This window comes from Mytilus trossulus, chromosome 10, assembly GCF_036588685.1.
Source record: "Mytilus trossulus isolate FHL-02 chromosome 10, PNRI_Mtr1.1.1.hap1, whole genome shotgun sequence".
NCBI lineage: Eukaryota > Metazoa > Mollusca > Bivalvia > Mytilida > Mytilidae > Mytilus > Mytilus trossulus.
The window spans coordinates 70,993,127-71,018,905 of NC_086382.1; the positions used below are offsets into that span (position 1 = coordinate 70,993,127).

Consider the following 25,779-nt stretch of genomic DNA (forward strand, 5'->3'; position numbering starts at 1 on the left):
TATACCAACGAGACAACAATCCGACCATAGAGCTGACAACAGCCGAAGCCCATGTAATTAGGCTTCGGAAAGGGTGCTCTCTAGATTTTTTTTTTTTTTTTTTTTATCGTAAACACAATGTTGTTTTGTGCACACATTTATCTGCATAACAATTCCTTTCGATAGTGTATTCTGACACAATACAAGTGTATTATTCTGTCTTTTTTTCAATCCGACCTCCAGAAAACCTCCGGATAACATGTTTCTTATTTATTGAATGAGAATATCTATTTTTTCTTTAAGGTTCACGCAATGTTTTGATAATAAAATGATATATCAAACATTACTTTAATCAGTCAGTCAAATTACGCTAACTGCACAGTTAAGGCTAAATCTTAAATGTCATTAGTAAAGATTTATTTAAATCCGAATAATGGCACAGGTATATTAGGATTTTTAAAGCAACACTTCGCGTCTTATCTTAACCATTGGTATAAACGATACCAGGGTTGCGTTTAACATAGTAGCAACTACATATATTTGTGTCTACTGAACGAGTGGCTAGTCTAGCTGCTATCAATATAAATGTAGCAGTTAGGTTAGTTTCCGTTCAATAGTCATAAATCTACGTGGCACTATGTAGCCGCTCCGATATTGAACGTAACCCTGATTAATAATTACGTGCGCAATTTTCGTGTTTTATCAACAAAGGACACTGGTGTTAGAATCAATACAGTTGAAAGGCGAAAACCCAAAAACGAGGTTCAAGAGCAAAAGTTCACAAAAAACAGGGTACACCTGCCTAACAGATATCGTAGTTTGAAATCAAATTTTCCTTCGTGCTGGTGCCTATCAGATACCGTACTTGAAAATCAAAGTTTCCTTTGTTCGTGTTTTCTAAACAGAAATTTCAAACAAACCTTATAAATATATTTTTTTAGTAGATCTACAGAATCGCTTTGGATGCAGTAAATTTATAAGTGTTTTTATTATTATAATAATATAAGAAATTCATTGTCGACAGTTTTTTACATGAACACACAAATTTGTGGATGCGTATGTAAAATAAATCAAACTTACAATTTCAAAATCACTAGGGCTCATCAATATGGCAAAATTAGTTAAATGATTGCATGTGCATGTAGAAACATTAGATTCAGTCTGTTTGAGATAACATCCGCTATTAGCCCAACTTCTAGCACTGAAAAATAGACTCATATAAATCGAGACATAATGAAAGCTCAGATCATTATTTAAAAATATTGACAATGTTAAAAACAAAACAACATCAGTGAAATTTATTTTGTTTATTTTCCAATCTTCATAAAGATTTCAAGATCAAAATTAAATTCAGTTAAAATAATTTTTAAACAGAAATATGACCATCCTGGTCATTTCATTTGAAGACCAGCAACACGATACAGTTCGACCAGATAAAGTTCATAAACAGATATCGTTTACATCATTTTAAAGATTTAGAAGATAGGAATAATTACAAAATTGCCATGTTGAATTGAAATAAAAAGTACAATATCATTCATACAGCGTTGTCCATACGAACGAATTGCAGATTTGAGAATCAGTTTAATAAACAAACTTAATAGGTATGATACGAGATATCTAGGTACATCTTTAGACAGGAGCTGATATAACTGTAACGACAATTACGGTCGGACAACGACATTGCAGTACATGACAACAGCTATTACTATAGTTAAAACATACCTGAAGTTCCAATATCCACACGATATCTTGGGATCTGTGAATGTCACCTGTAGTTCAGGACAACAATATGATGTCAATAACAATAAAATGCATGATAAAACTGGCAAATACACAAGGATAGAATATAGAAGCCGATATCGACAAACTCATATTTGACTTTATTTTTATTTTCATTGCATGCATTTTACTTCTAGGAATGTTCTTTGTATACCAAAAAAAATTATCTGTATGAATAAAAGTCAAAAGTAGTTAATCGATATTCAAACACCAATAATCCATTTACACGATACATGTCAAGGTAAACACAACTAAATAATCCATTTACACGATACATGTCAAGGTAAACACAACTAAAACTTCACCAATCGCAAAAGCTTTCAACAGAAAGAAATCTGGTACGTCGAAAAAAAATCAGTGTTTCGTTCTATGTAAAACATTGCATGAATTTAATGTGTTTGCAAAGTTATATCAGTTGTACGCCTGCCTAACACGTGAACATTGATAAATCTAAAACTGAGGGAAACGCATTAAATATAAGAGGAGAACAACGACACAACATTTTAATTTAACACACACAGAAACTGACTAAGTACTAAGATAATTCGTAATGAAAAATATAGATTCCACAACTGCGATAAGCGTATTGTAATATTTCTCCACTCGAGACATTAAATTTTAATATTTAAAGCGCGAGGTTTGTCGAATATATAATACACGAGTTACAGTGGTGAAATCTGTTTCTCTTATGATTTTTATCATTCCTTTTCAGAGATTTGAGGAAAGTTGTGTACTTTTGATATGACGTTATCAGACATGGTCGCCTTTTTTCATGACGTCACAATAAGAAATTTTTTAAGAAAACAAGAAAATTAAACAGACACAGCTTCCTCAGCCTCATTTTTAGACTTATATCTCGAATTTGACTTACACAGTCATCTCAGTACCAGAATCTATGACAAACGAGACGATTTTAATTTTGAAATTATAAATTCCCCCACCTTAGTAGCAAATACCAACTTCATCTGCATATCTGCAGCTCCTACTCAGACTTTGTAAAACGTCATCAGTGTCTGAGTAGAAAGTTGATGAACCAGGGGTATGTAAAAGAACGTCTCGTCCTTTTTCTACAAAAAACTCATAGGAAGGTACCAAGACCTTGTTGATAAATATTCCGTACCAACTTCTCAAATAATACACGATGGTCGTGATGTATAGATTCTGAGAAATGATGTTGTTTATCATCTTTGTTCTAGTATTAATACTACTTTAACTGTTGAATGGTTTTATGTGATATCCGTTTGACGTGGCTCGGTACTTATACATCTCGTCAATGTGTTTGTATTGGCTTTCATTTTTTGGAGGTATGTTTTATATGCGACTTTTTGTATTTCTTTTGTTCTTATAACGTGACTCTGTACTTTAAAAGATCCCGTCAGTATGATATTGTTCTATAATATGTCATTATGATATATTTCTATTATGAATTACAATATACGTTGAATCACAAACGTCAAAATCATTCAATCGCGTAGTGGAATTAACTATTTTTGGATTCTTATACATTCTATACATAACTTTTGGACTAGTGTAAATCTCGGTCTATTTCTGAAATCTATTCTTACATACTTTTGATTTTTTAACCCTGTATGCTAACATTGCCTAGCCTACGGAAATCTTAAAATTGTTTGTATGCACATTGCACGACAACATTATTCGATTTAAAATTTTCTAACGTCAGTCACTCATATCAATGAATGTGTTCGTAGATAGTAGATGTTTTTGTTTTCTGTTAAATTGTTATACGATGATGACTGATGTACCCATATTTTGACTTTTTTATTTATTGTGTCTGTATATTTAACGCATCAATGTCAATATAACGGAATTTGATGAGACTGTCATTGAAGTGAGAGGGTAAGCGCTATAGAACCAGGTTTAATCCACCATTTTCTACATTTGAAAATGCCTGTAACAAGTCAGGAATATGACAGTTCTTGTTCATTCGTTTTATTATGCGTTTTGTTATTTGATTTTGCCATGTGATTATGTACTTTCCGAATTGATTTTCCTCTAAGTTCAGTATTTTTGTGATTTTACTTTTTTAACGTCACAATTATATTTCAAACAATTATTTGCCGAGAACAGATTTTTCACTAATGAGGAGAAATGTTTTTCTCTCACCGATCAGGAAATGTGAAAATAGCACAAAAACAAGAATGTGTCCTAAGTACACGAATGCCCCACTCGCACTATCATTTCTATGTTCAGTGGACCATGAAATTGGGATAAAAACTTTAATTTGGCATTAAAATTAGAAAGATAATATCATAGGGAGCATGTGTACTAAGTTTCAAGTGGATTGGACTTAAACTTCACCAAAAACTACCTTGACCAAAAACTGTAACCTGAAGCGGGACGAACGGACGGACAAAAGAACGAACGAACAGACTTACAGACAAGAAAACATGATGCTCCTCTACTATCGTAGGTGGGGCATAATTAGAGAAGTTAACCATTGACATTTCGGACTAATTTTGTAAATGTGTTGCATTACTTTTAAAAGATTTGTCTTTCCAGAAGTCAGGTCTCGGTTGTACAATATAATGAGGGTATATATGAAAACACGTATCGTTCTTATTAAAAAAGAAAATATACGTTTATGTTTTTAAATATTATTTACTTCCTATCAAATTACTTTGCATAATATACAATATGTATGGAATGATTTATTTCAATCACTTAACTCTATAAACTTGCAAATTATTGTTCTTTTTAAATATACAATACTACTTAAAATAAGTCAGTGTACAATTTACCTTTTTATTTTGCTCAAATCTGATTGTAATATTTTCTTTTAAGATGTCAATAGCTTGGCCAAAAGATACCGAAATCACGTCAGAACCAACTGATCTAAAACAAACATGTTTGCCTTGATTACTTAAGCTAAGACATGTTTTTTTTGTAATTTCTTCGGGTCAGAACAAACAAAAGAAACACACATATTCTGTCTTAGGAGTATTACAGTTGTAAAAATAAGCATAGAAATAAACAGTCAATAACCCAAAGTGCTTTTAAATAGTTATGAGTTGTAATAATCAGCGATTTGTTCATAAAATCAAGAAAACACGATGGAAGCAATAGTTAACGTTTCTCGTCCTTTTTGGTTTATTAATCTCTAAATATTTGATATTTTCTTACTAACCTGAAATGAAAAATAAATCCTACCTATATCCCGAGGTTATCCAAATCGCTCAGTCAGAATTCTTTATACACCTTTCAAAGCGCTTCGAACGAATAAAATTATTAAATGTGTTGTTTTTAATATTTCACAATATCAATCGTCCGTCATAATTTTTTAAATAACTACTGCATATTGTGGCCACATTTAAAGGATTCAAAAAGTTTCAATTCGAATTTCGATAGAGATACAATTTCTTCAAATTGAACTACTAACAAATGGATATATAAACTCATAAATCAATAACAATGTGACAAAACATTAAAATAAAAACTAGAAATACAATCATCAATCTAAAAACAACATACATGGTTATACATATCCAAATGACTGATCAACAAAAATTCAACCAACTGGGGTTGATCTCAAATGTTCCAGATGGATAGGTTGACGAATAACATGGCTTCAACATGGCTTACACTTATTGTAAAGGAAAACCATTAATCTTAAAGCGGTATGTCATATGGGTGCATCAAAAATGTTAACTAAGATTTAATTTGAACAGCTAGTTAAAGCATAAATACACTGTATGGAAAAATAACAGATGTGATATGACTGCCAATGAGACAACATTCCACCATTGACCAAATGACAAAGGTTTTAACAACTATAGGCTACCTTTAACAATGGGTAAAATATATACCCAATAGTCAGCTATAATGGCCCAAAAATAACAAATGTAAATCTACTCAAACGAAAACCACTGAACTCGATTCCTGTAATAGAAGAGGGTCATCAGACATTTAAATCTATATGAGAAAGTTATTGTTAGTTAACGATGACAGAGTACGTTTTGTAAATAGATTATGTTTTCTACACATTTATATCGTAAAATATCAGCCGCGAGCCACCATATCAACCTTTTTGGCGAGTGAGCGTAGCGAACGAGCTAAAAAGTTTCACATTGTGTCGAGAAAACCCGATTATCTTTTTTTTCGTTCTATTAATTGTATTTTTTCTTCTCCCTAAGACAGTTTTACGCTTGACGAAAACAAGATTGATAACGTCTCCTCTCGCATTGTGACGTCGCTGATAACCTCTCCTCTCACATTGTGACGTCGCTGATAATGCCTTGTCTCGTTTTGAAGTCTTGATACGAGAATTACTCGACAGAGCAGAGTGATATAGGCGTAGGGAAGGACGATAAAAAGGAGTAGTTAAGTGATTTACATACCTATTGGGCGTTGTTGGAAGTATACCGGACAATGTTCTGTAGAGGGCCGCTGTGTAAAAAGTATCTGAAAGAATATTTAATATGAGTGTACTGTCATCAATATCTAAAATGAGTTGACGATAATTGTAACAAGTAAAATTCTTTAAATTTCAAAATATTTACCTCTCTAACTTTTAAGTTTGAGCTGTTTGTGGTTATTATATGAGTAGCAAAGTAATTATAAGAAAGACAACGAAGGAAATACTAATTCACAATAATGGTGCCTGCCCGTTATTTATGATACTATATAAATTCAAAAGAAAAAAAGATATAGGATAAACTACATGAGACGAGAAATTTTTTTTTGTTTTTGTTTTTTGTTTTTATTTATTGTTTTTTGTCTTGTTTTTGTCTTCTCGAACTTTTAAATATTCTCATTGTTTATGCATTAAGTTGGGAAAAAAACAGTTCGTTTTAATTATACAAACCTTGAAGAGATGGTTGGTTTGCAAGAATTAATTTTGACATCGAATTTGAATCTGGCGGGAAAGTAAGGTTCTTCGTCAAAGTTGAAACCTCTATAACTAAAAAATAAAATTCCATTCATTTTGTTGATGAATAACATTTAATTGATTTTATCATATAGAATAAAAAAACATTTTTTTTAAAAGTTTTTAATAACCATACTGTATAAGTACCCTTATAACCATCACCACGGTTAAATTTTCAAAATTAATCTCTTTATCGTCATAAGTATATACATTTATTCTTTCCTCGATACCTTTAATTCAGCGTTGTAGTTTGAATACACGAAATAAGACTCAATAAAATAACATTAAGTTATCGGTGTCGGAATATGTATCTTCCAAGTGTTCGGTTTTGACTGATGTAGGTAAATCTAGAAAACCGTCAGGCGATTACAATTATTACATGTCATTTTTATATTTTGATTATCCATTTAAATCTTGCAAAGTAAGAGTTTTCATAAACTAAAATTCTACTTATATGTACAATGTTTATACCCATACAGGATAATTTGCTTTTTATCAGTTCATGGTTTGTTTCAGAAGTATACTCTATGAAGACCTGTTGGTGACCTTCTGCTGTTGTGTTTTTTTATTTTGGTCGGGTTGTTGTCTCTTTGACACATTCCCCATTTCCATTCTCAATTTTATCTTAACAAGATGTATCACTGCTTGTATTCATTTAGTTCAGACGGTATACATGAAAGTAAGCTTACCTAAGTTTGTTTTGATAATGGTTATGGTTTGATTAGGTAGTAAACTCTGTTGAACGAGACTACCTAGACTATCTACTATTCCCATTATTTTTGATGCACCTTCGTCGGATTGGTCCTGTAAAGATTTATATGATATCATTTTCAATGAAATATGTAAAAGTATAATCTATTTAAAATTTTGATTTTAACCGACCATCATTATCTATATCAAGATGTAAGGCAAGATGTATCTTGATGACTAGTGCCACATGTGAAGCAGGATATTTTACCCTACCAGAGAACCTGAGATCACCCCCGCTTTTTGTTTGGTTTGTAATAATCTTTTGTTTTCTATATTGTGTTTTGTACAGTTCTACTTTGTGTCTGGGCATCTTGTTTCTTGTCTTCGATTGATGGTTTGAATGTCCGACTGGTATCTTTCTCTTTGATTATGAATTCTTTATTTGAAACCGAGAGACTTATAACAAAGTATAATGTATCCATTCTGAAAATCAGATGCTTATATATACGTTTGCCATTTTTTTTAATGATGCTAATGATTGCAATAGAAAAGATTAATTGACAAAAAATATAAAGCAATCAAGAAATCACTCTTCTTAAAAACTTTACCTCCGCATTAACTTCATTCCAGCTACCGCTATTATCTGTATCCAATATAGAATTTAGAACTTCTCCGAATTTCTGAAAGGAAATTCGATTTATATCAAATTTATCTATAATAACATGTTGTTAAGGTTGTATTTAACACTACAGAGAGAAAACTCTGTAAAATCAGTTAAACGTTTTAATTACGTTGTGTTGTTAAGGGAATATTAAGCTTCTCACTGATCAAAATTAGTGTTTGTCAAACTGCTTTATCACCAGTAAAATATTTCTGATAATTTGGTTGGTTCAAATGTTTTGACATTTTTTTTATTCTTGTCAAAGGGTCAGACTAAATACTTTGTTTACATTTTATGAAAACTAAACGACCTAAATTGATTTTAGTGAAGGTGTTGGGTACCACCTCAGATATGGACAGTTATACCACTGTTCGTTTGTGTCATTATATAGCTTTTTTGCAAATTGACAAAAGGTACGAACAAACGTAAAGGGAGCACGTATTACATTTCCACAATAACAGTTAAAAGATTCTTTGTTTTATCCAACAAAACAGCATTCTTTTTTTAATCAAGCTTATTTTTCAAAAATAATAAACTCGCAAATAATACACGATTTTAATATAATCAAACAGAGAAAAATAGTCTCAAATACATTTACGTTCGGATACGTTACTTACGTAAACCACGAGACCACAAATTTCCGCAGGACTTTTTTAAGCACGAGTTTCACGATTAACATTTCAATGCCATTATTGAAGTACGTTAGTCTAAATTTAACGACAAGATTCATGTTTATTTTTATTTTTTATAGTACGCTTTTAGCAAATTGTCAAAGTGAAATATCGAGATTTGCGTAAAAATGATGCTTAAATGGTTTTAAAAAGTAATGCTGAATAAATCTAGAAAAACAGATTTTGTATTTCAAGAAAATAAATTTACAATTTTGCACCATATATGTTGTGGATTTTATAATGACGATTTAACAGTACACCTGTTTGGAAGATAGATGCCAAATTGTCACTTATCGACCAGTGGCTAATATTTCATGAATTTTCAGGACTATATGCAAAACGCAATTATTCGGTAAAATGACCGTTCCATTGCTCCGGTTTATCATATATACAAATTAGGGGAGGAGGGCAATAAATCTTACCAGAGGAGAGGCGATGATTCAAAAGTTATTAAACGAGCAACAGCATATGGCATAGTATGAAGATCGTTTTTTTTTCTTCATTTGTCATTTTACTTTTTTGATCACTGTAAGTTTTGAATCAAGGAAGTATTTGTGTTTTGATTTTCTTATTTTTCTATAAGGGAAGACGACAATGTATTTGCGTTGACATTGTCTTAGGTTAAACAGTGCAACATCGTAATATTAAAAAGTGGGGGAGGGGCCGGTTTTTAGCCATTTAGGGGCAGTTTTCTTGTCCGACTACTCTATATTTAGGATATTTTGTAGTGTTGTTCCCTCCAACCTGGCGTTATCATATTTTAACCGATCGTACGTCCTGAAATCCTTAATATATCTCAAGAAAAATTGAATTTAATAAGTGTAATTGCATGTAGGATAATTGTACAAAGTTCCACGACTAGTTAAATATGTCAAAATAAAGGATCCCTAAAACGAGTTTTACGTATGATTCGTCGAGCATATGTACCTTTCGTCAATTTGTAAGAAAGCTCTATTTATTTTCGTAATGAGGTTTTTAATTCCACAATATTAGGTTGCATGATTATTATACCTTTTATCGACCATTTTATACCTACTGCATCTTGTACTGTTTTGTCTTAATTCTATCGTATTTTTTATTGGATTGTGTTTTTACTCTTCAATAGTTAGTGTGAATTCCTTAAAACTTCAAATAAAAACTTGATAGTAAAAATATTCGTCAGATGAACGTCATCATCATGATAAGACATATTCCCCGATCAAACATTCATTTTCCGTTTTAGTCATGAGACTGATGTTGAAATACAAACAAATCCGGGATTTTCAGTCAGTAAAACATAGACGTAGATAATCCTATTCAGGTGACATTTACAGTCATAATACAGTCAGGAATTTCTCGCTACATTGAAGACTTGTTGGTGACCTTCTGCTGTTGTTTTTTTTATTTTGGTCGGGTTGTTGTCTCTTTGACACATTCCCCATTTTCATTCTCAATTTTATAATACGTTTTGCTGATAAAACAGATGGAAAATTTACCTCGGAATCCACAGACGCATTTGCTGCTGTTCCTATGTCTATAATGTCAGTCAGGATGTTAGTAGTATGTTTCAAATCTCCAGATGTAGGAGGATTTTCTTTCCCTATAGCAGTATCTACAATATCCAGTACGCCAGATATACCTTCTGCTACCTTAACAGGATCAGTGATATTTCTAAGACTATTTACCTTCAATATAAATATTGTTTACAATAATTTGTTAAACATAATGGTATTAAAGTATCAATGAGTCAGTTGCTGTTGATTTCAAAATGACTTTAACTAATTGTTATATGAAAATTGAAGTGAAATGGGAGTTGATTTATATTTTTAATACTTCAAGTATCTGTTATAAAATATTGATACATGCATAAGATACAACAAAAAATAAGCGACAACAAGTATAATGGCGAAATTAGTCAACAATTACCGCTTCTGATGTTTCATGAAGTACCATATTAACACATTCTATATACACCGGGTCTTCCCAATCACCGTTGTCGTTGCATGTTCGAAAGGCATTACCTACAAGTAAGCACAAAAGATAAGTAAAAATCATACTTCAGACTTTGTAAGTTATTAACAAGTTTCTGGATCGATGAATTACTTAAAATTTATAACCATGAAGAATTGGATTATGAAAAACATGTTTCAATGTTTGTGTTAGGCTAGGAGTATGTTCGAATAATTGAAAGAAGAAAAAAAACACTCCATGTTTTGTATATGCGTATGCCCGGTGGAAAACGTACTCGCATTTTAATAAACTCATCATGATCATAGATACATGCTATTATCATCATTCTTTATATATTTACATTACTATCCCTTCGGGTTTTTTTTAGGCATCCGATCAGTGGGTAGAAATGGGAAATCAGTGAATTGTGTGGTAGAAAATATTTCATTACAAATATTACTCGATTTTGGTATTGGAAAAAACATTCCCCTCCCAAATCAAAAATGGCGGTTCAAAAATATATAATTTATAGTGCAACCTAATGTGTTGAATGACCGTCATCATTTTCATTAAAATAGGATCAGACTATTCATATGTTACGTTAAATACATGTATACCAAGGCGGATATTTTTGTGTGTCTTTTCCATTTTAATAGGATCACAATATTCGTATGTTACATGAAATACCTGTATACCCAGGATGACATTTTTGTGTGTCTTTTTCTCCAGCTGCTATTTGTGACCATGTTATATTGTTTAATATCCCTTCTGAACAATAAGCTGCAAAAAATGCATATTAGAACTATTATTAGTTTGTATTAATGTGGATTGGAATTGAACGAGATGTGAGTTACTGTGAGTACTTTGAGATCAATATAGTTTGTGTTATATCTGTTGTTAGGAATGTAACCATACCCAGTTACATCTGGTAAGTGTTTTTGCTAGATATTTTTTTTCTGCATTGTATCGATGAGTTTTACGGCTTTTAACTGATTTTCATAGTTTATTCTAATGTAAGTGTTATGCTATCGCACTGTAACATCACTGTCCTAGGTCCACATGATCATCATACTATCAACAGAATAAATATGATATTGAAAGTGCACACATGGTGTTCATATGATAACCTACAACCTGAATTGCCAAAACGTACATAAAGGCAGCCAAGGAGGAAATGTTCAGCTTTAATTATCTCGTCAAACATCCAGCATATATAGTTAGCATAATTACCATACTCCTTAGAGAAATCGGCTGTATATAAGTTATTTCTCTAAAATATCCAACGAATGTTTCAGATTTTTAATTAAGTAGAATCCACTATATATTTGCATATGATTTATTTCAAATATGAATGATAAGTTCTTGAAAGTTGCTAAGGAATATTATGAGTAAATCTAATTAGAAAATGTTCTGTATTAAACATGAAACCATATACCACGGTTTTTATAGTTTATCTAACCAATACATAGAAGGGATCATATTCTTTTATTAGCTGATCTGTGGTAGTTAAATAATTATATTGAAAGAGGGACGAAAGATACCAAAGGGACAGTCAAACTCATAAATCTAAAACAAACTGACAACGCCATGGCTAAAAATGAAAAAGACAAACAGAAAAACAATAGTACACATGACACAACATAGAAAAATAAAGAATAAACAACACGAACCCCACCAAAAACGAGGGGTGATCTCATGTGCTCCGGAAGGGTAAGCAGATCCTGCTCCACATGCGGCACCCGTCGTGTTGCTTATGGGATCACAAATACGGTAAATAGTCTAATTCGAAATTATGTAATTTCCATACATTTTGTATTCAAATATACGGATAGCCATGCATAGAAAATATAAATGTTCAACCGAATTTCTTGTTCTAGAGTAGAATATATCTAACTATATAATTGCATTTCACATGTTTACAAATAAAGGCAGTATATGTTACAAAGCATGTAAAGTTCCTGTATATTTGTGCAGTGATGACTAGCAGCATTTTTTAATGTAGATTTTCGAAAAACATAAGTTTACGTTATAATAAAATAAAGTTTATACATTTTGATATTTTGAAAACTTTTCCTACTGATTATTTTCTACATCAATTTTCAAACGGCTTTTCCCGAGGCAATAGTAATTAACTATATTCAAATCTCATATACTCATTCGAAAGATAATGTAAATAACCATAACCATAACTGAAGGAATAACATTAACTCTTAAAGAAGTATTACCAATTGTGTCGACGGGTAAAGAGTCGTCTGCTAATTTCATTGATTCTGTTATGTATGTAATTTTGTTTCATATTTTTTTCAAAAATGTCAGAAATTATTGAGTGTCTTACCTGTTACAACTTTTGTAGATGTTGTAGTCTTCAGAGGCGATGACGTTGTAAGTTGTACTGCAGTTTTAGTTTCTAAATAGTGTGTTGTTGTAACATCCTTTGCAGTAGTTAAAGCTGATGTCGTTGTCTCCTGAGTTGTAAACGTTTTCGTAACATCAGGAGAAGTAGTAAATGCTGATGTCATTGTCTCCTGCGGTAATACCGTTATCATAACATCGGAAGAAGTAGTTAAAGCTGATGCCGTTGTCTCTTGAGTTGATACCGTTGTTGTTACATCGGGAGAAGTAGTTAAAGCTGATGTCGTTGTCTCCTGAGTTGATACCGTTGTCGTAACATCGGGAGAAGTATTTAAATCTGATGTCGTTGTCTCCTGAGTTGATACCGCTGTCGTAACATCGGGAAAAGTAGTTAAAGCTGATGTCGTTGTCTCCTGAGTTGATACCGCTGTCGTAACATCGGGAGAAGTAGTTAAAGCTGATGTCGTTGTCTCCTGAGTTGATAACGTTGTTGTTACATCGGGAGAAGTAGTTAAAGCTGATGTCGTGGTTTCCTGAAGTGATATCGTTGTCGTCGCATCGGGAGAAGTAGTTAAAGCTGATGTTGTTGTCTTCTGAGGTGATACCGTTGTCGTTACATCGGGAGAAGTAGTTAAAGCTGATGTCGTTGTCTCTTGAGTTGATACCGCTGTTGTTACATCGGGAGAAGTAGTTAAAGCTGATGTCGTTGTCTCCTGAGTTGATACCGTTGTCGTAACATCGGGAGAAGTATTTAAATCTGATGTCGTTGTCTCCTGAGGTGATACCGCTGTCGTAACATCGGGAGAAGTAGTTAAAGCTGATGTCGTTGTCTCTTGAGTTGATACCGTTGTTGTTACATCGGGAGAAGTAGTTAAAGCTGATTTCGTTGTCTCTTGTGGTGATACCGCTGTCGTAACATCGGGAGAAGTAGTTAAAGCGAATGTCGTTGTCTCCTGAGTTGATACCGTTGTCGTTACATCGGGAGAAGTATTTAAAGCTGATGTCGTTGTCTCTTGTGGTGATACCGCTGTCGTAACATCGGGAGAAGTAGTTAAAGCGAATGTCGTTGTCTCCTGAGTTGATACCGTTGTCGTTACATCGGGAGAAGTAGTTAAAGCGAATGTCGTTGTCTCCTGAGTTGATACCGTTGTCGTAACATCGGGAGAAGTAGTTAAATCTGATGTTGTTGTCTCCTGAGGTGATACCGCTGTCGTAACATCGGGAGAAGTAGTTAAAGCGAATGTCGTTGTCTCCTGAGTTGATACCGTTGTCGTTACATCGGGAGAATAAGTTAAAGCTGATGTTGTTGTCTCCTGAGTTGATACCGTTGTCGTTACATCGGGAGAAGTAGTTAAAGCGAATGTTGTTGTCTCCTGAGTTGATACCGTTGTCGTAACATCGGGAGAAGTATTTAAATCTGATGTTGTTGTCTCCTGAGTTGATACCGGTGTCGTAACATCGGGAGAAGTAGTTAAAGCTGATAACGTTGTCTCCTGAGTTGATACCGTTGTCGTAACATCGGGAGAAGTAGTTAAAGCTGATGTCGTTGTCTCTTGAGTTGATACCGTTGTCGTAACATCGGGAGAAGTATAAAAATCTGATGTCGTTGTCTCCTGAGGTGATACCGCTGTCGTAACATCGGGAGAAGTAGTTAAAGCTGATGTCGTTGTCTCCTGAGTTGATACCGGTGTCGTAACATCGGGATAAGTAGTTAAAGCTGATGTAGTTGTCTTCTGAATTGATATTAAAGATGATGTCGTTGTCTCCTGAGTTGATACCGTCGTCGTCGAAACGGGAGAAGTAGTTATAGACAATGTTGCCGCCAGCTGAGTTGACGATATTGTTGTTTCCACCCAAAAAGAACTGATAGCTAATTGGGTTGACCGAGATACTAACAATGTTTCATCGGGAACATTAGTTAAAGTTAATGGTGTTGTCGCCTGAGTTGATGTTGTTTTTGTTTCAACCGGAGAAGATATAATATATAATCTTGTTGTCTCAAAAGGTGATGCCGTTGTTGTTTCAACGGGAGAAAAGGGAAAACTAGTTATAGACAATGTTGTCGCCAGCTGAGTTGACGCTATTAATGTTTCCACCCAAAAAGAACTGATAGCTAATTGGGTTGACTCCTGAGATACTAACAATGTTTCATCGGGAACATTACTTAAAACTAATGGTGTTGTCGCCTGAGTTGATGTTGTTCCTGTTTCAACCGGAGAAGACATTATATCTAATATTGTTGTCTCAAAAGATGATGCCGTTGTGGATTCAATGGGAGAAGTTGTTATAGCTAATGTCGTTGCCTCCTGTGTTGATGCTACTGTTGTTTCAACCGGAGTTGAGTGAGATGCAATTGTCGACTGAGTTGATGCCGTTGCTATATAATCGGGAAAAGTAGTTGTAGGTAATGTGATTGTCGTAAAATCATTGACAGTAGTTATAGTTGTGGTCGTTGCAGTAGACCCAGGTAGATCTAGAAATAATATACACAAAGATTAGTAATGTCTAATGTAGATTTGAATTTATCGTTGAATTATTGAAGTTTGGATAACACTTCTGAAGATAGTTTTATATTGCTTTAATAATGTCCGTGTCATTTATTTGGTTTCTTGTCGAGAGTTGTCTCATTGGCAATCCTACCAAATCTTCTTTTTTATAAACAAGCTAGGAAGACACAAGATACGAGATAAAGGGATACAAATACTTAGCTAATACAGCATTACATTCAGGTTACAATTCGTGTATGCCAGTGAAGTAAGTAGGTTCTAATGTACTTGCGGAATCAATTCACAATCGACTTTTCCAGTGGTATCTACACTTATTATAATTGCAGAATGCTGCCGCATAAGTAATTATAATATATACCTGTAACTGTAATTATATTCACAATCATAAATGTACAAGACAATGTAAACACGCTCCACATTTTCTGCGGCAAGAGCACCTGCAAGAAAATTTCAATTTGTCAGTGCATTCCATTCTATGTCGATTCAAGTTCTGATAATGAATTTTGTTTTATCAAATTTGTTAACAACAAACAAAAGTACAACTCTGCAGATGCTGCGTCAGAGGAGCTTTTCTAGATAAAATTCAGCATTCAAATGCCATCATTTCGAAAGGCGATTATGCATATAGTTTCATGGAAAAAGCTCAAAGCTATTCTACAGTCAATACAATGCGTACTTAGTGTCTTTTGTTGTTAGGATATACAACTAACTGGCCATTTACACTTTGTGTCTTTGTTAGATATATGTCTATTTGTATCCATCTGATAAATTAAGCCTTTTTCAACTTATTTAATAGTTTTTTCTTATGTTGTACTGTTAAACCACTGTCCTAGGTTATGAGAGGGTTAGGATTCTGTATGTATGAGCCTATTATCAAAAATATTGTAAGAGCATAAACCTGAAGCACGGAGATGACCTCTATTGTCTCCACAAGGCACTAAAGTCAAACTCTGTAAAAATGAAATTGAGAATGGAAATAGGGAATGTGTTTTAGATACAACAAACCTACCAAAGAACAAACAACTGCATAAGATCACCTATAGGTCTTCAACGCAGCGAGACAATTCCGCACCCGGAGGACTCCTTCGGCTGGCCCCTAAACAAATATATCTAATAGTTCAGTAATGATGAACGTACTAAACTCTAAATTATAAACAAGAAACTAAAATTACAAGACTAACAAAGTCCAGAGGCTTTTGACTTGAGACAGGAGCAAACAAGCGGCGGGGTTACACGTGTATATGAGCTCTCAACCCTCCCCTATATTTTTAGCCAATGTAGGAAAATAAACGAAAACAATACGCACATTAAAATTTAGTTTGAGAGAAATCCGAGTCGGTTGTCAGAAGAAGCTACTTACATAAAAGTACTCAGAGTAAAATAGATACTAGATAGGTTGTTCTATCCCGATCACGAATGCTATTCCTGAAACGATATATCTGTGTCATAACTCAGTAGTGAATGTTGTTTACACTTCGTACAGTAATTGGGAGAAAACTGTATTGTATTTTGACCTTGGCCTTCTTAAAACGTAGAATTTTAGTAAGCTACGTAAGCTACGTACCGGCAAGTCCCTTGCACACAATACCACAACAGTCCTTTTGATGATTAATTTGTTAAATTGGTAGGACTATCATATTTATAGCATAACAGTATCCGTTAAATCAGAGCTCTACCGTGAAATAGTAATTGTTAATTAATGTTATTATTTTATTTTTAAGCTGTCTTAATTTGCAAAAGTATAATCGTCTTATAAGTCATTTTGGAACAGGATATAATTGTTTGTCTCATAGTGTATTGGATTATTTTTATTGCACTCAATTTATAATTCATTATAAAAAAAGCTAAACTAGGAGATTAATTGTGTATTCGATATTTAATTTTACTTTAATCTTTTTCAGGTGAAATTCAATAACTGGTATTTTTTTCACTTTCTTATTTAATAAACAGGAAAGTATTTAAATATGAGCATACCACATTTTATATAGCGACTTGTGTTTCCCGGAACGTACTATTTTCAATATTTCACAGACCTCTGAAAAAGTTAGATCATACAGGTTTCGTCTACCATGTGCATAAAAAAACCACTATCAAATTATATTTGTAAATTGTAAAAGATTAGAATATTTTTATATCTGTACTAAATAATCTGAAATAAAATAAAACATATTTCTCTCAGCCTGAATTCAAACGTAAGTAATTGTTCAAACTTTTTTTGTCTATTCGCAAATGACGAAGAATTCTCCTTTAACTGTGAATTATTAAACAGACAGACTGACTTTAAAGGACACAAAACAAGCGTGTGCTACCATCCAAGGAAATGCCGGAGTTTCTATAAAGTAACTAATCTGAGTGGTTATTGATATGTAATATTTGACACTGGACATTATTTGTGGACCAATGCAATACAAATTATGTATTCTATCAATCAAAATTAAATACTTTTGAATGTAACAATATGCTACAAATTCATTTGATTCACTGAATTTTTTAGATATTTTTAATAATCTAAATGAAAATGTTATAAACTGCTCCCGGTTATCATAAATAAGAAGATGTGGTATGTGTGCCAATGAAACAACTCTCCATCAAGTCACATGGTACAATTTAATTAGAGGTCAAAAGTACGTCCTCATCGAACAGCAAGCTATAACGGTCCCTAAAATGACTAGTGTAAAACAATTTTAATGGATCCGAAAACAAAAGTCTAATCTATAAGTACGGTCATTTCGCTACGTTATTTTATAGATTTTTGTTCAATTCCGAGATAGCAAGTTAGTGTCTCACTGTTTTTCAAAATGAGTAGTAACACTGGTGCTTAAAAAAACCTGATACGAAACTGAAATATAAACCGTACATTTGATTCTATCAATCGTGTCTTTACGTCTGTATTTAGTTCGTGCTAAAAAAAAATGACGATAAAAAAAATTTCAAGGGATATATCGACATCGGTCTTTATATGTGTATAATGGTTAAAATAAACTGTCAATTAAATTTTTAACATATGCTTATATAGTTGATGTATTGATTTAAAAAAAAAAGATGTTTTATTTGTAAATGTAATAATTTAACCGGGTTTAACCTTATACATTTTATATAAAAGATAAAATATGGAACTTCATTCGTCATACGCCCACGAATGGATAATTATCTAGTTAGTTTATGATCATCCGTTTCGGTTGACTGCTTAAATACTCCGTTTATTAAAATGTAAATTACTTTCACCAAGCATCTGTCATCTGTGTAAAATTTTAAAATACGTGTATAAAGTAAATTATAAACTTAAAATATACGTTTCTTGACCAAATATGGATAAAAACTATTACTCTGCATTAGAAACAAAAAAATGTTTAAGAACACCTTTAAAAGATATTTAATACTTATCACAATCTTTAGAGGCAGAATGCATACATACAGGACAACTTTATGTCAGAAAGCTTGACTGCAAAGTTTTTATGACAAATTTTCCGGTTACAATAATTAATCTTTTCTCATATAACCAATGAAATGTTAAAGATTCTATCGGAAATAAATAAATTGTTTTTAAAGTTTGCATACTTTATTTAATGAAATAGCTATACAGTCAAATTAAAAGACCACAACAAAATATCATCCAATATATAGAGATTTAATTCAAAAAGGGGGAGTAACCCCTGATAAAAACAGATAAAGTGTCGCCCGTTTTATACAAAATATTTAAAATTTTAACACAACTGAACACGATCTTACAGCAACTAAACAGGTTTTTTATCTTTGGTATTATTAGATCTTAGCGTGATCTAACCAAGTCTTATTATGAATGCTAAATGAATCTGTCATGTTTATCTTGACACAACTAATCTGACTGAAAACGGTTTATCTTAACAGAGTCTGAGTGTCTTAACTGGTCATAACATTTTTCTCTAGCGGTAAATTAAGTCGATTAAGTCCTGATCAGGCCAAAATGACCGTTTCAGACCAAAATCCGGCTACTAGTGCTAGGTTAACGGATGTTTGCGACAGTAAAATTATGTTATCTCGATTATAATGGCACAAACTAAAATAAAATCAATTTCATATTGTAAAAAAAATTCCTAAAAAAGGTAAAAAAAAAATGAAAGGTTCGCAAAACTGTTGCATCGACTTTAGCATCTAACTTTTGACGACATGTGTATAATCCGGATGTCAAACATCAACGCTAGACGTAGTTATACTTTTTGTACGTTACAGAATGGTTTCAATTTTAACACAAAAAAGATTTTGATACTAAAAATATTACTTTTACATACCCCAAAAACAGTCGAAATCAAAATGGTTGCTTTCATAGTTACGCACTGGTAGAAAGTAAAATATAACCCATAAAAATATTTGTCAACATCCAATGAAAATTATCGTTACAAACGAATTGCATTAGAATTGATATTTGTACGTTATTAGGTTAATGTTTTTAAAAAAACATAAGATTGTCATTATAAAATAGATTTCTTTCGCATAGATATTTGAAAAAAATAACAAGGTTTTTGTCATTCATGGTACTTGTCGACATTGAGTGGCTCACCATCCACGAGAAAATCTAACCATTAAATCTAGGACCTTGTTTGAAACAAAAAACGATTACTAATATTGGGTCGGTACGGCATTATTTTAGACATTCTTCACTTTAACTGTCATCCCAATTGATACAACATTTATTTATCTCAGAATCACATGTTTCAAGACAACAAAAATCGATAGAGCTCTTCAAACACTTCAGTCAATTTGTGAGATAGTAACAAGTATTTTGTCAAAAAGTCTTAATTTTCTTCACACGTCGGCTAAAATTAGTGTATTATAGGTTAATATTTTAATATGTCCTTGGCAAATTAGCTAGACCGCTTAGAAGTAAGTACCACTGTCCTAATAGAGATATAATATTAACTGTCAAGAGAACATTATTAGTTCGGTCTCAGAAAACGAACACGAAGATGTGTACACTCCAAAATCTAGGAAACATATTCTATTTTGATTTTACCAACAAGTATGAATCAGTTTCCAATATTTTATGCAAACGTAATTTTATTTTAGAACTTGATTTGAAGATTCCATCTGGTAATATTTCTTATTTTTAGAAAACGCTTATATATGATTAAACAATCTGTTATGTATTTTACAAAATCATTTGTACTTTAAAAAATGTTCATATGTTCTTTAAAGTATGTTTATCACAGTTAGTGCTTTTTTCTAAATCAAGGTATAGTCTTACATTTTTGGTCAACGAAACGGACATCTTCTAATGTTAACATTTTACTTTTTTTACGGCAAAACGCTTCAGAAGGGTTAACTGTAATAGTTGATGACATGTATGTTGTTTTTTGTTGTTGTTTTTTTTGTTTTTTATATCAAAGGGTTTCGTAGTAGTTTATGCATTCGGAATTTATAACTTCTTTTGGTCGAATCATCGACCAACTGTTCTTTTGGGGGTGTTAAATATTAATATAAGTTTACTTACCTTATTTTAATTTCGTTACGAATATCAACTATACACTTAAAATCAAGAATTTATTGATTTGAACTATGCCATTTCATTTTTTGTATTTTTACCGCACTTTATATACCCTAAGTATCCTTTAAAATGACAAGATTTAAAATCGATTTTGTCAAGTTTAACAAAGGACCAACGGATAGTTGAAATTTTTTTATAAACAAAGAATTTCGTCAATATGTAATACTAAACCTTCGTGTAGTATTATACAGTCATAGTAAATTCAGTGCATTGTTAAACGTTACCTCTTTGTTAACTTTAAATTGTTTTCTTCGTATTTTACGTATTTTTAGCATCGTCAAATTGTTATTTACCAATTGCATGGGTGGATCCAGGATTTTGTTAACAGGATAGAATTCCCGAAAAAATAAAGAAATACCACAGTGGAGGCGAAAAATAATTGGTGAGTTTATGCTAGAAAGTTCAAATAAATGAGAGAAAAAAAACAGGAAAATAAAACAATATGAGGATTTAAGTGCCATGCAATATCCGGGATCCGATTATGACATTTTGAATAAGCGTAAACTAATAAGGCGGGTCAAGATGACATTGTCAATGCACTACGGCTTGCTCTTTATAAGAGTTCATGCGATTCCCTTATATCTTTTTCCGTGTACCCTTGATTCGTAGTTTATTTGAAAATGTATGAGACGTGAACAACGAAAAAATACTGTCAACATTTTGTTATAATCATGATTAATAAAACAAACAAACAAATATATAAAAATGAGGTACCAAACGGCACACAGACCATCAATATTAGCTATAATTAAGCCAACTTGAAGAATACACAAATTCCGACATTCTCCAAAAGTATGACTTGTGTCTAAATTTTTCTTGACCTATTCTCATTTTTTTAAATTTGTATGAAATTTACTCGACATATCCTCGACATTCTGAATAATATGATCTTAAAATTTCTTGACAAATTCTTGACATCTGAATACTGTCTTGAAATTTCTTGACATGACTTGTTCTCGACATTCTATTTTTTTCTCTGTATGGCTTGACATATTCTGAACATTTTAAATTGTGTCTTATATTTACTTTGATAACTATTTACACCTATTACAAACTTAAACTGAGGGAAACGCAATAAATGTAAGAGGAAAACTACGACACAACAGAAACACAACATTAAAATGTAACACACACATAAACAAACATATATAGTACCCAATGCATTACAGATATAGCAGTACCACATACATTACATATATAGTAGATCATTCGGTGGTCAACGATCAATATAAACACATTGCTTAATACAGGTTTGGGTGGGAGCCTGTGGGGACGATATCTTATAATATGACTCTGATAAAATACACAACAGCTTTGTAGTTTGACGTTTACTAGTTACTAAGAGAAGATAAGGAGACGTTGCCGTGTGACGTCGACCTTAGATACAATATATGACTTCCGATACGTTGCTGGTCCCGCGGTTTTCTCGACATTCTCAGGGCCTCAAAAAAATTACTTTACGTAGAAAAGAAAATTGAAATACAATATATGAATTACATTGAATTAAGATTAAAGTCTCTCAAATGAAAATAAAAATGATTCACAGTTCTTTCACAGTTGAATTAACGTGGTTCACAAAACAAAATCGCATACCTTTAACAGTCCATCATAATTGCGTAACACATTTCTAAACAAATATGTTCGATCATTCTACACTCCGAAAGTCCATAAAAATATTTAATGTTGTATTGAATCGTTGTCGTGTTTCCATGGTAACTTTGCATAATCTTTGTCGTCGCGAAACTCTATATAGCTCTCTTTTCTGTGTACTCCTGGAGATTCTATTCCTGTAGCTTCAATCTTCCTAAACGCTTCTAAGTCGTGTTCCTCTGTTTTATGTGAAATAAGAACATTGAAAATGCTTGACGCTGTTGATAAGTGTGGTTTTTCTAACGGTCCAGAAAGTAAGTACCCTAATTTCGATTTGACTGCGGTGGGTCCGTTTCCGCGTACAACTTTATCTTTAACTATTACCCAATAAAAATCGGCTCCAATTAATAGTGAAATTTCGAATGTATCCTGTTGCATAACTGGATGTGCGAGCTTTAGTCCTTTCAAATAGTTATTGTTCCTGTCAATGTAACGAATGTGGTTCTGTAACGGCATAGCTATAATAGGAACGATTAATGCATGTATAGGTATTTTATGTCCAGTTTCAGTTTCAACATAAACTGTGGCTTTATCGAGTCGCCTAGCAATAGTGTTGGTTTCGCCAAATGATGAGAGTTGAATCTTTTCGACTCCTTCTCTTTGCAGGTTTAATTTTCGCGCAAGACTCTCCGTTACAAAAGACCTTTGAGCGCCTTCATCAAACAAAATATTCGTATCTGTGCAATGATGATTTGACGAAACGGGGGCCACGGCAGTTTTCAACAATACATTTGAGTGAAATTGTGCTGACGAGTGTAATATTGTTGAGTCTTCTTGTATCTCGGTATCCTTCACGAAATTTACTACAGTCGGTGTAGATGTCGTACTTTCGTTCGTACAACTTTGAGCGAGATCTTTCGTGTCAGTGAAACGGTGTTCACTTCTCTGGTCGGGGTTCGCGGTGTGTTCAACTTCATTACATAAACTAGTGTGGTGGCGTTTACCACAGTTACTACATGAGCTTTTCGAGTTGCATTCTTTTATGTGATGTGTACCGAGGCAGTTGAAGCATAAATAGTTACGTTTAACAATAGCGAGGCGTTCATCTAAATCGCGTACTTTCTGGCAGTTGGCAGGCGAATGAATATCTTTGCAGAAAATGCACGGCTTTTCTGTTAAATGCTGATTAACATTTCTAGTACTTGCGTTGTGTTTTCTTCGTGAGTTAGCACCGGCGAAAAGGGTAGTATACGACATATCACTTTCTGTCTGTGTAACTTGTCCGGCTTCCATGATTTGTATCTCTTTATGTATACTTTTCGAAGATCTCGTAATAACCAATTTGTCGTACCATGCTCCCGAGCGAGATGCTTTCTGATTTCACCAGGCAGTTTGTTGATTATAATCGGGACTAATTAATTACCGTATGAGTCCTGTGTCTGTCCAAGCGATTCAAGTCCTCTAACTAAACTCTCCATTTTGTCATAAAACATTCTCAGGCTTATGAGGTCATCTTGGGGTGGCGTAATAGCAAGCAGTGCTTGTAGGTGTGCTTGTGTTATTTTATGAGTCTGTCCAAATCTCTCTATCAGAACATTTACGGCTTCGGCATAGTTAGCGTTAGTTAGAGAAAATCCGGCAATTGTCTGAGCGGCTTCGTTTTCTAATTGGGCCTTCAAATAATTAAACTTTTGAACATCTGTCAATGTTGGGTTGTAATGAACTGCTGATTCGTACGAATCCCAAAAGCTTTGCCATTCTAATATATTGCCATTAAATGTAGGTAAAATTAATTTTGGCAAACGGTGATTGCTGGATATAGCGGACGGGATAGCATAGCTTGGCGTGAGAATTGATGTGGCAATTTGGCCTGTCTCTGTTAAAATTCGAGCGGCATCATTTGACTGTGGCAATGACGGGGTGGTATAACTTGTCTGTACGATTTCGGGTGAACTAGTAGGTATGAACGGTGGATTGTCTACATTTAAAACTTGATAAGTCGAATGTGATGGTTGATTGGAAATAGGTTGTGATGTTTTATCTATGAATATCTTAAAATGTCTCAGTTTAGTAACAAAATTTGTGGTATACTCATCTGTGTCTACGATTTCCGTCTCTATATCCTCTATTTCCGATGAGTTCTCAATTTGTTCATTCAGTGTGACGAGTAACTTCTTCTACTCTTGTAGATTTTCATATGTGGCTATCAGCTCCTCTCTGTCGAATTCAGAACTTTCTTTTGCGTCGGCAAATTTTCGTAAAAGTCTGGTAACGGCACTACGATTGCCCGTTCTTCTTGATTTCAGCTTTGGTAGCTCCATTAGTCACGGCACCATAAATGTGGGGACGATATCTTATAATATGACTCTGATAAAATACACAACAGCTTTGTAGTTTGACGTTTACTAGTTACTAAGAGAAGATAAGGAGACGTCGCCGTGTGACGTCGACCTTAGATACAATATGACTTCCGATACGTTGCCGGTCCTGCGGTCTTCTCGACAGAGCCTTAGTATCATTCATTTGAATATTGTATAATTGAATAAAAATGTACCCGACCTGTTAGAATGCAGCTCTTTTATTACAACAATTTAATTATGAATTGTACTTTGTTTCTAAAGTTTCATATCTCTATAACCCATGCTATAATCTAAAATCCTTCATTATTGTAAAAACCTTGTCTGATTGTCGAGTAAGTCAGTAGAGCAATCATAGCGTTCTAGTACATAACTTAATACATCCAATATTTGTATTTGAATGCAAATTTTATTTAGCGAGGCCAAAATACCTATTTACTCTCCAATATATTACATCGAACTAGAGATAAAGAATGCTACCGATACAGTTAAGTCTGCCTCACATCTTTTGACTTACATCTAGAAATTGACAATGAGGGTCGGTTGAAAACAAATCTTTAAGAAAACAAAAGAGATGATTTCAACTTCCAAATTGTGAACTTTCCATTTCTATGTAGCAACACTCCAGCAACGCCTGCAAATAGAGTATATATCTCCCAATTGATACGATATTGCCGTGCTTGTATTTTTGGTAAATATCGTTTTCCAATGTTTCACAAACTTACTCAGATGTCACCTGCAAAATTATAGATGCATGACGAAATAAGTACAGTATATAGATGCTAGTAAAATAAATGTTTTCTCTCAATTTCCATTTCTTTTGTAACTGATTACCTCTTCCCTATTGTTCTTAAA

The 25,779-nt window shown here is 33.2% G+C and overlaps 3 protein-coding genes across 3 annotated transcripts in view; all 3 read right to left on the reverse strand.

Moving 5' to 3' along the window:
- Positions 1 to 21,025, reverse strand: part of LOC134688129 (mucin-2-like) — a 33,739-nt gene extending 12,714 nt beyond the window's left edge. Inside the window, exons 1-13 of the mRNA XM_063548601.1 lie at positions 20,924 to 21,025; positions 15,815 to 15,893; positions 12,933 to 15,422; positions 11,285 to 11,377; positions 10,574 to 10,668; positions 10,144 to 10,332; positions 7,945 to 8,016; positions 7,336 to 7,450; positions 6,584 to 6,679; positions 6,117 to 6,180; positions 4,521 to 4,614; positions 1,705 to 1,751; positions 1,060 to 1,180 (exon numbers count right to left, since the gene is read on the reverse strand). Coding sequence (XP_063404671.1) covers positions 1,060 to 1,180; positions 1,705 to 1,751; positions 4,521 to 4,614; positions 6,117 to 6,180; positions 6,584 to 6,679; positions 7,336 to 7,450; positions 7,945 to 8,016; positions 10,144 to 10,332; positions 10,574 to 10,668; positions 11,285 to 11,377; positions 12,933 to 15,422; positions 15,815 to 15,875 — 3,537 coding nt within the window. The 5' untranslated portion in view covers positions 15,876 to 15,893; positions 20,924 to 21,025. The remainder of the gene's footprint in view (positions 1 to 1,059; positions 1,181 to 1,704; positions 1,752 to 4,520; positions 4,615 to 6,116; positions 6,181 to 6,583; positions 6,680 to 7,335; positions 7,451 to 7,944; positions 8,017 to 10,143; positions 10,333 to 10,573; positions 10,669 to 11,284; positions 11,378 to 12,932; positions 15,423 to 15,814; positions 15,894 to 20,923) is intronic.
- Positions 21,026 to 22,654: 1,629 nt separating this feature from the next.
- LOC134688130 (uncharacterized) lies at positions 22,655 to 23,860 on the reverse strand. Its single transcript, XM_063548602.1, has one exon. It carries the CDS (start codon positions 23,858 to 23,860, stop codon positions 22,655 to 22,657), a length of 1,206 nt encoding a protein of 401 aa, XP_063404672.1.
- A 122-nt stretch (positions 23,861 to 23,982) lies between these two features.
- LOC134688131 (uncharacterized) lies at positions 23,983 to 24,888 on the reverse strand. Its single transcript, XM_063548603.1, has 2 exons — positions 24,749 to 24,888; positions 23,983 to 24,520 (listed from the first exon to the last, which is right to left on the reverse strand). The coding sequence occupies exons 1-2, from the start codon at positions 24,886 to 24,888 to the stop codon at positions 23,983 to 23,985; spliced, it is 678 nt and encodes a 225-aa protein (XP_063404673.1).
- Between the last annotated feature and the right edge of the window lie 891 nt (positions 24,889 to 25,779).